Below are 16,200 nucleotides of genomic sequence, written 5' to 3'. Positions count from 1 at the left end.
GTATTGTTTCTTATGTGTATATGCAAATAAAAATTTTAGCAAAAAAGGAAAAAAATATAATATATTTTGATCGAAAAAGTAAATTTATTTTGGTACAGAATTTACTTGGCACTTTCTGTACTTAATGCTCTCTTTACAGTAAACATGGACTTTTGAAATTCCGCATATTTTTTAGTTAAATATATCGCTATTTGGGGACATACATTATACTACCTTTTAATACAGTAGAATTCTGATAATCCATGACACCTTAAACCATAAATGCTTACAATCTGCACTCATTTTTATGTACTTTTTATTATACAAAAATGCAATAAGTTTTGTTAATAATACAGAATGTTTATAACATATTTTATTTGAAGATGTGGATTTATGTTATAAGCTATTTTGCATTTTCTGCACATATGCTCTCTCTTTTCAGTAAACACAGATCATACATGATTGTTCTCATTTTAGACTTTATTATTATTTAAAATTAATTTTTAATTTATAAACCTTTTCAGGTTTTCGGAACATAAAAAGCACACAAAGGCTATCTGCCTAAGGGATGGTACGCCATCCTGAAGGACATGTATGAGAAACTGGCTTGTTTTTACATCGCACATGTATTATAGTCAGTTATTTAAACAATCCAGATTTAATGTAAGAATTGAAGAGAAAATGTAACCAGACATGATTTATAATCATTGCAAATTTGCTAATCCACAAAACACGTGATTTGTGCATTATTAGAATCTTACAGTGCTTAATGTTACAGAATAAACTTTCTTTTAACACATTATAATGTACACTGCGCAAAAAAACAAAAAAAAAGGCAGTTCTATATCTCCCGCTCTACTGGGCCGATTGAAGAAATTCAAATTCCACTTTTTTGTGTCTTGAAAGCGCGACTTAGTACATATACGGTACAAAGTCCGAAATCCAGACATCCATTATCCGGAACGATCTAAAATCCGGACCTCAAAACCACCAACAACGTTTTTCTGGTAGGCTTCACACATGCGCATTTGATTCCATCCCTCCACACATAATAAAACATCTCGAGAGTCCTGATTCTTAATTTCACTTCGACACTAAATACAATACCTTATTGTTATTGAATAAACAATAATTTTAACATAAATATGTATGATCAGTAATTCCACTTTCTTGTGTCTTGAAAGTGCGACTTAGTACATAATCGGTACAAAGTCCGAAATCCAGACATCCATTATCCGGAACGATCTAAAATCCGGACCTCAAAACCACCAACAACGTTTTTCTGGTAGGCTTCACACATGCGCATTTGATTCCATCCCTCCACACATAATAAAATATCTGGAGAGTCCTGATTCTTAATTTCACTTCGACACTAAATAAAATACCTTATTGTTATTGAATAAACAATAATTTTAACATAAATTTGTATGATCAGTAATTTGGCCTTATTGCTGCCTACCTGCTTGGCACCCATCTCAAACCAATGTGGAATACATAGATACATCGTTAATCTGACACCAACCTAACGAATCATTATTTTTATTATACTTTCCTTTCATCACCGCATGTTTATCAAAACATGACAACTTGAGTAATGACTCATGTAGTGATTCCTAAACATTTGTTTTTTAGCAATTAAATAATAAAGGAGTACGGTAGCCATTATGTTGACATTAAAAATGTGACACTAAAAAATGTTGACGAGGAAAACTTTAACAATTTTATTTTCATATGATAAAAATATATTTTTAATGATACTCATAGGCCAAAAGATTACATTTAGTGCTATTTGAATTAAGAATAACTGATTTATTACTCACATAAACTCAGAGCCAGGGCTCATATGGCCACACTGTGTGGCAGAATTTAGGACTGACAGAGTCTGCATCAGGTGGTAAGATATCTAGCGTCGGCCCTCAATAAGGCTTAAGTACACGTGGGAATTTATTTATTCAGAACTCTGCTAAGCCTTAAGTATGTGCAAGAAATAGACATAAGAATAATAAATAACTAAACTAATACAATTCAGGCTTATCTCAATGCACGATAGAAGCAAGATAAAATTTAATGGAACTACTTGTCGTTAGTTGCGAAGGTCATGATGCATAGCCAAATATGTATAGTGAAGAATAGTTAAATTTGATGATGAAAGCTGCAAATTTTAAAAGTTTTCGGATATCGCAAAACAAAGGTGAAATTTTCCAATTAACGGATTTTGTAAAGAAATTTGGAGAAGCGGTAATAAATGGAGATGATATAAAAGAAGTTTTTCATTGTGATGACAATGCTTCTCAATCATCAGTCAATTAATGAATGGCAAAATCTGTAGTATGGTTCTAGATCCAGAAAATACCGCTACCGATAGTTAAGAAAGTGACAGAGAAGTTACTAAAAACGAGAAAATTTCGATTGACAAGTTAGTCAGAATTCTCGAAACAGCAGTTACAGGACTTCAACATTGTAACTGAACAAGAGATTATGTCTGTCTACAGAATTAAAGAGAAAGTATTAGCACAAAAAACGAAGCAACTTAAACAACTTACACTGAAAGAAATGTTTAATAAGGTAAACAAATAAATATTAAACTTTTTTGTAAATTTTGATACCCTTTAGATCATAAATACTTCATTATTTCGTAAATCGCAATTTCGTGTTTTTAATTTTATAATTTCTACAGGTTAGCTTACTAGATTTAAGCTGATGATCTAATATCCGGCAAAATCCCAAATCCGGAATCGCCGAAGTCCCGATGAGTCCGGATTTTGGACTTTGTACTGTATTAGATTTATATACAGCATTGTTTCAATATAGGTACTTTGACACAAAGTACGACTTTTCCTGAAATGACATGCCAATTTTTTTCCATATTTCGATTCTATGACTCAAATTATGCTTAACTATTAAATTTTATCAAATTAGCTGTTAAATTTATGGAGAAATTCAAAAATTTACCTTGCCACATTTTTTTAAGTAGCGCCAAGAATAATTCACCTGGCAAACTTCTTAATTCATAGCAACCTATTTTCCTTTCCTTTTTTCATTGTATATAAGGGGGGAAAGGTCATCGTTCATGCTTTCAAATAATTTTAATAAAGTGCACAAACCACATTTGGCATTATTATCTATGCCTAATTTCAAATATGCCCAATTTCAAAACACGCCAATATGTAAAATCATGTATATCTTAAAAAATTCTGAATAAAAAAACTTTAATTTTTTGCAGATGTACCTAGAAATAGATCTACTTTAAGATGATATTAAAAATTTCATAGGTTATAATTCAAAATTGTTTTCAAAAAATTTATTAAAAATACTTTAAAATACAAATTTAAAAAATCAATAACAAAAAATAGGTGAATTTTATTTGAAATGAAACTAAATTTCAAAATGTGAAAGGGAGAATCAAATACGTTTAATAAAAAAAGAGATATTAACAAATATATACCAAATTCAATTAACATGGAGGAATTCATTTTATAAAAATTGCTTGTGCGATTTTTTACAAAACTTTGGTATAATTTGAGAGCTAATTTTTTAAAAAGTTCTCGTGCAATTTTTACAAAACTTGGCAGTTTGGCATAATTTGAGTCGTAGAATCGAAATATGAAAAAAAAAATGGAATGTCATTTCAGAAAAAGTCCATTTTTGTGTCAAAATACCTACAGTAGAAAAATGCTATATATCAATCTAATACATACCCTAAGTCACACTTTTGAGACATGAAAAATAGAAGTTGAATTTTGTCAATCAGTAGAGTGGGAGATATCGAACTTTTTTTTTCCACAGTGTACAAAGTTAAAAAAGAACATACAGAAGAAGTACTATAATTCAAAACATCTAAAACTGCAGTTGTGTCATTTTGCATGGAAAAAATAGTATATTTGAGAAGAATTTTAGTAACACACACATATACACTGGCTAATTAACTTTTACTGTTGCTTGAGAGTCTCTTATTATGTCATTCATCAGACAGAAATTATACAGCTAGGTGCATACTAAAACACTTCATGATAGAATAGAATCTTCAAATAGATGTCTTCTTTCTTTAACAAATTTTGAAAGTCGTCACTCATTTGATTTAATCTTATTTTTCAAGAAATATTTTTTAAATTAAAAGTAAATTCTTTCCCTATCCGTACTACCCTACCTATACTTTTTTGACACGATAAAAAAATTATTTAAAACTTACTTCGTATTTATGAATGCTGCAGCAGTATTTAGAGCCATACAAACTAATTTCACAGCAAGACACATAACTCTTTCAAGAAAAAGCTTTGAAACCACCCAGATTATCATAAAATATTTCAAATACACCTATTTACTTAAATAATTGAAAAATTAATGTAAACTGAAACACTTGCCTGCGTTTGGGAAATTAAATCTGAATACAGATTCTGCTGACTGCATTCCAATACTTTTTGCAAATGATGACATAAATCTAAATATTCGTATTTTGAGATCACTCCATTACGATATTTATCTTCAGCTTGTTGAAGTATAATTTGAGGATCAAGCATTACAGAACCAACATGTGATGAAGGGAATCTTTCTCGACTTCTGAAATAAAATGTAGAAATGGTATGAGTGCCAATAAATACATTTTATACATGCCAATAAATTAATCAAATTTAAAAGTTTAAGAGAAATTTAAAACTCGTGATTGAAAATAAACTTTTTCAACTTTACATTAAAATAAGCAATATTTGTAGAATGTTAAGAACATGCTAATTATAAAGGACTCGGCTATATTTTTCATACAGTTAATCCGAGAATAAATTTAGATGAATCTTTAAAGACTTATCTTACTGCCATGACTTTGTATCATTAATGCAGTAACACAAGCTTCTTCAGTTTTTCCTTTCTACATTGGATTCTAAAGTATGATAACACTCTGCATGTTTAATTCTGCACTGTGTGCTTAAATAAGGCTCAAAGTATACTTTTAGATCTTCTTATACTCTACAGTCAATTTCCAGACAAGGCTGTTTCAGTCAGCTTCTGCCATCTTGACTCATCCAATGCCACAATCATCCACCTATTGATACCAGTGTTCTTTAATCACTTTCCCACGTTGTCTAGCCACCTCGTTCATGGTCTTTCTCTCCTCCTTCCCTCTGACTTTTGGAATGTCAGTTTCTTCATTGGGTTTTTATCTCCATATCTGTATATATGGCCTAACGATCTTAGTTGAGAGGATTTAATACCTCTTATTATATCTGGTTCTCTAGATTTTTGCTGTAGTTTAAAATTATATCTTATTATCCACACTCCATTTTCCCTTACTGCTGCAACACTTCTCAAAACCTTTCACTCAAATGTCATTACTCTACCCTGGTCTGCTTTATTCATTGTCAGCACTCACTTCCATACAACACTATAGGTCTTACTAAGGTTTGATACAACTGTATTTTAATTTTGCTGCTTAAGTGTAGTGATTTAAACTAGTTTTGTAATCCATAATTTCACCTGTTAGCCATGTTAATTTGGTTCTTCATTTCAACAGTTATATCAGTATTATTATTTATAATTGTACACAAATATTTAAATTGTTCAAACTCCTCAAAAACATAGTCATTTATTTTCAGTGGTATCAGGTTATGCCTCCTGTTTGTAACTGACATGAACTTTGTTTTTTCTTCATTGATGGTAAAACCAATATTTTTTGCTGCCGACTCAAGCATCCAAAAAGCCTCAACTACTGCCACCTTTATTCTTCCCACAATGTCAATGTCATCAGCAAAGGCCAACTGCACAGATTTTATGAATATAGTCTTTTAGGTTTGTATGCCCGAGGCTCTTGCTTTTTCAATGGTGATATTAAACAGCCAGCAGGAAACAGAATCACCTTGCTTTAGTATATTTTCAGTATACAAAAAATCTGATCATTCAGTTCTCAGTTTCACTCTCCTAAGGGTCATCTTTATCAGATTCATCAATTTTTCAGATATTCCCAACTCCATCATCGCCTTGGTTGGTAGTCGATCTACCCTTTTGAAATCCACACCTGTATTCTCCAATTATTATTTATTTATTTTGTAAAAGCAACTAGCCTTTATGATAGAATGTTTGAGAACATCTTACATGATGTGCTCAACAGTGTGATTCCTAAGTAGTTCTTACACTCCAGTTTATCTCCTTTATTATGTATTGGGTATATGAAACCACCTTTCCATTCTATGGGTGTTTATTCTCCAAAGCACTGGAGACAATACAATGTATTTCTTTAGTCAGTTTAGATTCCTTGAAAATCAAAAGTTTGGGCCATGATACCATGCAGTCCTTTGAAACTACAGTAGAATTCCAGAAATCTGCAAAGTTTGGGACCAAAGGTTGTGCGGATTTCAGAATAGAAAAGATAAATCATAATATTCAGACAAAAAGTGCAAAATAAATAAGGCGTATTAGATACATTTAATTAAATTATTATACACTATTACAATAATTTATTATGTACATTAATTATTAAATATATAAATTTATTATATGTATTAGTATTCATTTACATTAGTGCTTACAGGGATATTTAAAAGCATTAGGGATGTATTCAATAGACAAAAATAAAGGATATTAAGAAAGCATAAAATATTTAATTTTTTTTCTACATGTTTCATACATTTTTCTGATGGAGTTTTGTTTTAAAACTTTAGGTTGCTCCAGAGTAAGTCTTTTTTTTTTTTTTTTTTTTTTTTTTTTTTTGTAAATAACATAGAGTCATAATCTCTTGCTCTGTGACAGCTTTATTTTTCTAAAAATTTTAGGTATTTTTCACCAAGTTCCAGACCCTCATTAAAAGATATTTTCTCACTTCTATCAAATTCACTATCTGCGTTGGTGTCAGAATTGTCTTCTTGCTGTGGCGAGTTCAAAACAGAACCAATGATTTCATCATCAGTCATCTGATATTCCAGCATTGGCTCATCTGAACACATCATCCATTCAACAATATCTTCTTGCAAAGCCTCCTCATTTATTTTTTCTTTTGAAAATAAAAGCAATTCTCTTCCTTGCTGCACTGACCCTAGAACCAGAAAAATCACTCTAATCACTCTCAGTTTCAATAAACAGAGAAGATGACCATACATTACGCCAGACATTTACTAATGTTGTTTGGGAAACAGAATTCCATGATTCAGCTAATAAATAAATGCAATCTTTGATGGTGAATTTTTTTTATAATCGCAGAGTGGAATAGAATGGTCACCTGAAAGAATTGTGGCATTTAATACTGTGTATTATGCCCTGGCCATTGGTTGGATCAATGATGTAGTATTTGGGGGCAAAAAAAGGGCCATGACTTTATCACGTGTTAAAATAGTTGTTATCTATCTGAATGTGCAGAGCAGTTGTCTAACAATAGTAAAATCTTGCAATTTGATGGTAACCCCACACTGTTACAATGCCCTCTAGCCCCTTTAATGAAATGTTCCATGAACCATTCAGTCATAAGTTGTTTTGTGAACCAGGATTTTTATTACTCCTGTAAATCACAGGTAAGGATTTTACTCCTTTCAGAGCTCTGGAATTGGTGCTCTTACCCACTACCACTAGTTTACATTTGTAAGTTCCAGCTGCATTGCTGCATACGAAAATGGTAACTCTTTCTTTAGCATCTTTCTCCCCTGATGGTGCACTTTCTTCGCTTGTCACAAATAGCTTTCTTGGCAAACATCGCCAAAAAAGCCTAGTCTCGTTCATATTAAAAACCTGTTCTGGGCTAAGATTTTCTTCTGCCACTAACACAGAAAATTCATCAATAAACTCCTCTGCAGAATCTTTATCTGCTAAAAGTGTTTCTCCCACATGCTTTCAGATAACGTATACCGTGTCTCTGTTTAAATCTGTTCAGCCAACTGCTGCTGAAATTGCACGGCTCATCTATTTCTAAATCAGCATGAATCTGCTTCGCCTTTTCTCTCAGGAACGGTCCTGAAATTGGTACTCCCTCATTCCGCCACTGCTGGAACCAGTCGTACAAGACAGCATCGAGGTTTGCCGATTTTGCCTCATGCAAAGATTTCCAGTTTCGGATTCCAGTGTTAGGATCACTGTTGCTGTAAAATTTCAACAGTTTTTCTTTATTTTTCCGTATATCATACACAGTCTGTGTTGCTATTCCATATGATACTGCTATAAAGCGAGGAGTAGCACCTGCCTCCATCTTTTGCAGAATTTCCACTTTTTGCATTACCGTCAATGCAACGTGTTTACGTTTTCCAACTTGCAAGCAATAAAATCCCGAGTGGACTTCTTATCTGTCATTGTATTAAAAAGCGCTGAAATTTAAAATATCCAGATTTAAAAAAAAAAAAAAAAACGGCAGCACTAAACAATCTTGTGAAATAACAAAGTTCAGAAAATATAACAATGTGAATCGTGAACTTGAAAGAAGAGTTGAGAGAATCATCTGCTTTTTTTACCTCGATGCAGATTGGGGGGAAAAGACTTTTATCATAATGTTAACAATTTGCTATTTCTGCTATGACTCATTATTATTCGGTAATTATGATGTCATTATTCGGTAAGTATTTTTTCTTCGATATTTCATACTCCATCTTGTGGTTTCCGGAACCTATAAACTCAGTGTTTATATTTTGAGAGGCAACACAGATTTTCAGTATTTGACTGTATTACTATTTAAATTACTTATTGATTTTGTCATTTCATCCATCAATGATGGTTCTAGGTCTTTGCCTTGATGGTTCTGAGAAGTGTCGCCTGATTCTTCTCCCAATTCATCCAACATATCTTTTCCATCAAGAGTAGTCTTGAAATGTTCTCTCCATCTCGTGAATATTTCAATTTTGTCATTACTAAGTTCACTGGTTTTATCACAGCAGCTGTGCATTCTAGGACAAAAATCTTCTCTAGTATTGTTTGCTACATTATAAAACTTCTTTGCCTCTTTCTGTTTTTGAGATATACTAATTCCCTTCCAATATACCCCATTCTTCCTTGAATAATCTTTTCCCTGTATTCCAATTTCTCGATACTCACCACCAGCATTTCTTGTACAATGTTTTTGCACCATAAGACGATATGCATGTTTTTTCTTTTTGTTAATTATTTCACACTCCTCATCATATTTTCCCTTTGCTTGCTTTTCTCTTTTTAAGGACTGGAATCACTTTCTTAGCTGCCTCTAATATTATGGGCTTAGTTTTCCCCACCTGTGATCCTCATTACTCTTATTCTCAGTCATCAGAAGTTTTACCTTTACCTCATTCCTATACATAGTTATAATCTTAGGGGTTCCTAAGGCATCCTTGTCTGGAATTTCTTCATTTTGTGCACTATTTTTTTTCTTTGTGCTTTTTTTTGGGGGGGAAGCTAATAACATTTGGTAATTCTTCCTCTTACTTTTGAAATGACCAAATAATGATCAGAGTCCATGTATCCCTCAATAACTTATAACATCAAGGAAGCTACTTTTGTACCACAAGTCCATCAACACATGATCAATCTGATTCGATGTATTCCCATCTGGAAAGTGCCATGCACTTTTATGCATGTCTCTGTGCAAAACTTGTGCTCCCAATGGCCATTACCACTCCAATCACAAAGCATTCCATTGTCATTGACCTCATTGTACAGGCTGTGCTTTCAAGTATAGTTCTGCACATTATAATCTCCAATCACCACTCAGATCATTAGATGGGCATTTGTTATAACTCTTCCAGCTTGTCATAAAAAGCATCTTTTTTTTTTTTTTTTTTTTTTTTTTTTTTTGTAGTTCCGCTTTGTCCTCAGCAGGTGCTGTAACTTCTCTAGTTTTCTCTTTTCTAGTTATCTTATCTCCTGCACAGCCAATATATCAATTTCATATCTATTACCTTCATGTATTAGATTTTCAGTACTCTAATCTCAAACAGCATGCATACATTCCATGATCCAATCCTCATTTCCTTTTCATTCCATGTCATCTGGATAAGGTCCGTCCATACTTCCTGAGAATTCATAACATGTAATTTTTTACAGGGTAAAGTTGTTTCACATCAAATCCCCCAAACTGGAGGACTAGTGCCCTGATATAATCCTCAGAGGTAGGGTACATGGCTGTACTCCAGAACAACTGGTACCTATTTTAGTCACCTTTTATGACACATACAGGCTGCGTTGGCCCTATTCCTTCATACCTGGTCACCACACAGGTGATACTTCTACATATTTTACTCTAAAATACATGCAAGCCATTCCCACATTTTAAAACTCGCAACAATTTATGGAATCAAAAGTTTTGAATGAGAAAGGAGAAAAGAATTCATTATAAAGAATCAATTTTTGTGTTTAACAAAAGTCATGAAAAAGTAAGAGGTTTCAACTTTAACTAAATATGAACACTATTAGTACGATCCCTGAATACAAAAGTATAACTACTTTTACAGGCTGTGGAATACTGGGAGTTTGACCTGAGTTCAAACTCAGGTGAACAGTCGGGCCGCAAGGACAGTTTTCACAGCTTTCCCATGTGTAATGTGAATAAGAGCCAGTTTCCCTTAGAAATTGTTTACGAAAGCATTTCTTCTCTCAGGTAGATAGCTTTCACATACTTCACATATTATTGAAATCACCTAACCTGTGTTGCTAGCCATTTATGGAATAAAAGATTAAGCATTATTAGTGCCCTAATAAAGCCACTGTAAAAAATATTTCAGGAAATAGTAACTATAATAAGTCAACATTTTTCTTCAAAGGCACCTGAAATTTAAGGCAAATTTTAATTTCATAAAGGAATACATGATGGTAAAAGCTTAGTGACTATGTAATTGAATTGTGCCATTTATACGTACCTTCGAAACATATTAAATGAGTGCCCATAAGTCACTTCTAGTTTCTGGAATATTAAATGTCAAAAATACAAAAGCTTCTTCTTGAATCGAAATTATCATCAATGATTACAAGGTGCAACATCAAAAGTTCATGTTGCAGAAACAGCAGTAAACAAGGCAAAGAATATTTATTTACAAATTTCACATTCTTTCATAAAATATAACTCAGATTCAACTGCCTTCAGTGAAAGTGATCTTAAGCCAACCAAAAAAATCTACCTCAAGAATGACAGTCGATGCAGATGTTAAAATGGGTATTAGTTGCAGCTGTAGTCATCTGCACATAATCATGCACAGTGTCAATCAGAATGTGGTAAAAGATAAATGAAAGGAACACATCATATTGGATAACTGTTCTAAGATACATAATAGAAAATCTATTCCTCATACTTCAAAGCATAAGATCACTGAAAGAAACTAGATTTTAATGAAAATGTGGAGTATTTTCTAAATTTTATTGATAAATGGCATGTTTTACTTCATATACGAAAAAAAGCAATATTTTTTATTGAAGGAAAAATATGCGTCATGAAAGTTGATTTAGGGGCTTTTTATTCAGTTTTTTAAAGATACCTTCAATAAACTGTTATGGAAGAATAGAAAGGGACCTTCATACTTGTTCTACCATCACATATTATTAAACTTACAAAATCAGTCTCAAATAACTGAATTCTTTTGAAGATAATCAATGTTTTCATGTGATTGCACATCCTTCCCATCCTGAAGATGATATGTAAAACAAAAATCAGATAACTGTATATTTGTCAAAACTAGATTCAACATAGAAAAAACACTAGTTGACACATTGTGAATTTAGCGCACTTACTGAAATTATTAATTACTACTCATTTATTTCTGCATCATAACTAATGTAACACTACAGACCTGTAATTTTTTCTCAGAGATAAAATATTAAGCCCTTATTGCACAAATTCCAGCATAACTAAAATTTGTGCTGCTAACATGTACAAGAATGCCCGCACGTCTGCTGAATGTTTTCATGTATTTGTCAAAACTAAAGGAAGAAATGCTCAAATCTTCACTGCCTTAAATTTAAAAACTAAAGAGGAAATTATTCAAACCCTTCTTCTCAAAATAAAATGAACATTAATGGATTAAAAAATATTAGACTAAATGCATTGTTCCTCAACGCAGCAACTTGTAAGCTTTCAACAATGTCAAATCACCTCACCAAGACTACATACTTTCACTGGTATAAAGCACCAGAAAATTTTAAATCACATAATTAGTTTCCTCTCCTCCTACCCCGTGGGCAGAGCGTGCATCACCCACATGTCCGCAAGAAACAGTAGAGACGATCTGGCTTACTTCTTCAGAACTTCAATAATGAAAAGAAATGTAGAAAATCACAAATAATAAAGGACATTAAAAATAAAAAATATTTATTGCAACACATGCTTAATTTCAATGCAAGCACTATACTGTAAGATCATAAAAATCTATATCATATCATAATAAAAACATGAGTTTTCAGGTTCATACCTTACAAAATGACCCCGACGACTTCCAAATCCTGAAGAATTTCTTCCTCTTTGTAAACGAGGGCGCATAGGAGAGAAAAAACCATCACCAGATTCAGAGGATGAAAACCTTCTCTGTTTTAATCTTTCTATAAAATTATTATTAAACAGTTAGAAAAATTATTCATTTGATAAAAATGTATTGATATTCAAAAAATACTTTGGCTCTCATATGGCACAGTGAGTAACAACTGGTACCAATCCAGGTAGTTGCATATGATTTTTGTGTTTTTCTTAAGATTCTGCTGCTATAAAATAGTTTTTGCCTTGTTTGTGGCAGAAACTGACTGTAACCAGATGAAGCTGGCAGCAGATAGCAAGAGATACCAAAAACTAAAGTACTATTTATTATTAGATTATTTAAAAAAAAAATATCTGTGTATTTTATTAAAATTAAAAATAAATATAAGTCCTATTAAATTTAACATATTTATCCAAAAAGGTAAGAACTGCAACCTAAAATCAAAAGGTTAACTTGATTAACTATGCAATTTATGCACCAACTGCAATAAAGGTCAATAAAGAATTAAATTTAATAAAATTTTAAATTATTGATACTTAGAATAACTTTTTAAAAAAAGAAACTGAAGAATTAAACTTAAAAGAAACTGAAGACTTAACTCTTGACTTCCCATTCAAATTCTTAACTTTTTGGCTAAATATACACAATTTAAAAGGAGTTATATTTATTTTTAATTTAATTATATGGTTTATAAATTAAATCTATTGAGCTCAGTTACCAGGATTCTAAAAATTGTCCTACTTTCCCTTTTTGGATTATGCATTTTATTGCACATATTAATAGGAAAAAATAAATAATCAGTATTTAATTCAAGTTATGAAACAAACAAAATTTATCCAATTTCATGGCAACACAGTTCTTCAAAAAAGGTACTTAACATTAATTTTTAAAGTTTACACTAAAAAGAAATAGAAGGCATCTCAAACTTAGCTTTTGCAATGCCCTGTAATTAACTAAACAATCAAGAATAATAAAATTTAGAAAAAATAAAAACCTGTTCTTATTGGCTGTCTCATAAATGCACCAATCAGATAAGCTGTGTTACTGAGGTCTACAATGATTGCCAACTTGCTAGTCATTGCCTATCTTATGTACTTCAGAAGCAGTTTCACATTTGGGAAGCAATTTTTGCAAAATGAAGGCCTGATCATAATTAATTGATGTTAGAATTATTATGTCTGCATTTAGAGGTACTACATCAGTAGACTAAAGTGGCACTTTTACGTACAGAAAAGGAAGGAAAGTTAATTAACTAGACATTTTTAAATGTAAACAAATTTGAATTCATATAAAACCTGGCACAGCATGAAATTTATTGGCAATTTGCATACAGAAATAAATTTTTAGAAAAAATATAATCTATTTACATTACATATTTTGGTTAAAGATACAAATTTATTCTATTATTGAGATTTTTTAGCATTACATTCAGCATGTCAAAAGAAGTGACACCTACACAGACATACATACAAGACAATATTTTGATTTGTGCAGGAATACTTTGAAGCCACATATTGATCTTCATTCCTTTGTTAGTGGTTTGTTAGTGACCATTTCTTTGTTAGTGTTAGTCTTAGCATTTATGGTCCAAATGCTCTTGATTAGCAAATAAAATTATTTCCTGCTTGCATTTCATTTAATAGATGATAATGTCTGGTTGCACACAGCAACCGTGGTCAACTATGAAGGTTGCAGAATCTTGAAGGTTACAGAATTCAACAAATGGATAGATGAACATGATCATCAGACATCAGTTCAACTAAACATTTTGCTTAGAATCATGAAATCATTGAATGAACTGCAATAACATTAAGTAATACATGAGCTTTGCTCCCAATCCCCAACTGATTATTTGACTAAAAAGATGGAAAAAAGTGTCAAGCTTGCAAGCATGTCAAAAATTATCATACTACATATTATATCTTAACTTAGCACTTATAGTCTAACATTTATTTTTCCCATACACTTTTGAAGTCTAGCACATAAGTAAACAAATGATTACATGAAAAAAAAAAAGGGGGGGGGGACTGAAATATCTGTCTAGAATATGTCTTTCAAATATCTACTCTGATAGATTATCTCAATAAAATTTTGTTTCATATTAAAAGTTCCCCAATCATCAAAAATAAATTATGAAAAGATTTTTAGCATATTCCAAGGAGTTTTTCACCCATTACATGCAGAAGTTTTTCAATGGACTAGGTATGAAATTAACAATATTCCAGAATAGAATTTCTGAGCCTAGAAACATATGGTTATTTACAGAATATTATGAGAGTTTTTCTATTTGTCTTTATTATAAGCTATTTAAATTATAAGTTACACAAATTAACCTATAGTATTATCAATATTCGTTTAACATTTTTCCAACATTGAAAAATGCATAAAAAAATTCATCAACAAGACATAAGTTTAATGGTTTAAAAACAATTATTGCAATAAAAGAAAAAAATTAACAATTATATTTGCAATTGCACATCCATATTACAACCAAACCTTGCTTCATGAACTTAATTCATTCCTGAAGAGAGTTCATCAGCCAAAATATTTGTAAATCAATACAATTTTTTTTCCACAGGAATTAATGCAAAATGGATTAATTCGTTCAAAGATTCTAAATGCTTGCTTAAAAAATATTACCGTAATTTCTGGAAGAAACGCCGCGGCATTTACGTGTTTAAAACTTAAATTTTCAGCGGGTGCGGCGTTTCTACCCATGTGGCGTTTAGGTGCACTAAAAATAAAATATTTCCTACGATGGTCATTGTACATAGTTTGGATGGCCTTGTCATTGTGCATAGACTGGTGCTATTCCCACACAAAAGACCACTCAGTTGCTTTTAGCGAACGTTATTTTGTTTACATTATTTCCCTTGAACGGACCTACATGCCTTATTCACCCTAAACGAGATCTCAGAACAATAACATTCTTCCCCCTTTCAAATCAACATTCTCATCAGTTTGAATAGTCTCTCTTCTCTGCTATTTGATGAATCTTCCAGGACCCATCCTCTCCCCACCCCTGCCTTTTCTGCAATTATTTTCAAAGGCGGACACGACTCCACCTGCCTCACAATAACGAACTCTGACGTATTTCCCCTTCAGCATGAATGGATTTTTCTTGTAATTCTGCCAAATACAGATCCCATCAGTTTGGGTACAAGTACTTGTTGGATAGTTTATAAGTAAGAAGGGAGCGGAAAATTTTTGAAAATGTCTCTAAACGGCACAGAAGCTATACATTTCTTACCTTTAATTTATTTTTGAGTTATGGTTTCATTTCATGCATTTTTCTTAACTGGTATGTCATATATCAGGACTTAGGTTGAGTTTTTGCATCTATACGGCCCACGACGATGTCACGCGCAATTTAATCTATTGCGGCATTTACGCTGATGCGGCATTTCTGTGTAATTTTAATTTTTTTCTCGCCATTTTTCTCGAGTGTGGTGTTTACGCTGATGCGGCCTTTCTTCCGGAAATTACGGTACTTTGTATGGAAGATCATAATATAAAACCAAAAGAATTCATTTATCCTGCTGAGTGCATATGGGTTCGTAATGGTTTGAATGCACACAGAACTGATGATAGCTTGATGAAATTTATTTTCGCATATGAAACATATTACATACCTGAAATTTTTCACAAAAGTACTCATACAGCTCTTCTCAGTATAACAGAGCACAATTAGTAGTTACCACTTCAAGCTACTGAAGATGTTAAACACAAGACAATATTTAAAAAAAAAAAAAAAAAACCAAAAGTGTAAGCTCATATAGGGATCTCTCAATAAATCTGAGATAAAATTCTGAACTAAACTGACGTTCTCTCT

General features: G+C 32.0%; 1 protein-coding gene across 4 annotated transcripts in view; it reads right to left on the bottom strand.

The window, feature by feature from the left end:
* The window catches only part of LOC118189518 (uncharacterized), a 317,844-nt gene that overhangs the window by 140,965 nt on the left and 160,679 nt on the right, over positions 1 to 16,200 (bottom strand). For all 4 annotated transcript variants that reach the window (XM_085809144.1, XM_035360141.2, XM_035360143.2 and 1 more), the window contains 2 exons: positions 12,309 to 12,435; positions 4,341 to 4,536 (listed from right to left, as the gene is read on the bottom strand). In XM_085809144.1, the coding sequence (XP_085665270.1) occupies positions 4,341 to 4,536; positions 12,309 to 12,435 (323 nt within the window). The remainder of the gene's footprint in view (positions 1 to 4,340; positions 4,537 to 12,308; positions 12,436 to 16,200) is intronic.

The sequence above is a fragment of the Stegodyphus dumicola genome, chromosome X2 (genome assembly GCF_044657685.1).
Source record: "Stegodyphus dumicola isolate Sdum_Otavi_A_Nest chromosome X2, ASM4465768v1".
NCBI classification, from domain to species: domain Eukaryota; kingdom Metazoa; phylum Arthropoda; class Arachnida; order Araneae; family Eresidae; genus Stegodyphus; species Stegodyphus dumicola.
Note: the sequence above shows the minus strand (reverse complement) of the source record. Positions and strands in the feature narration are given on the sequence as shown.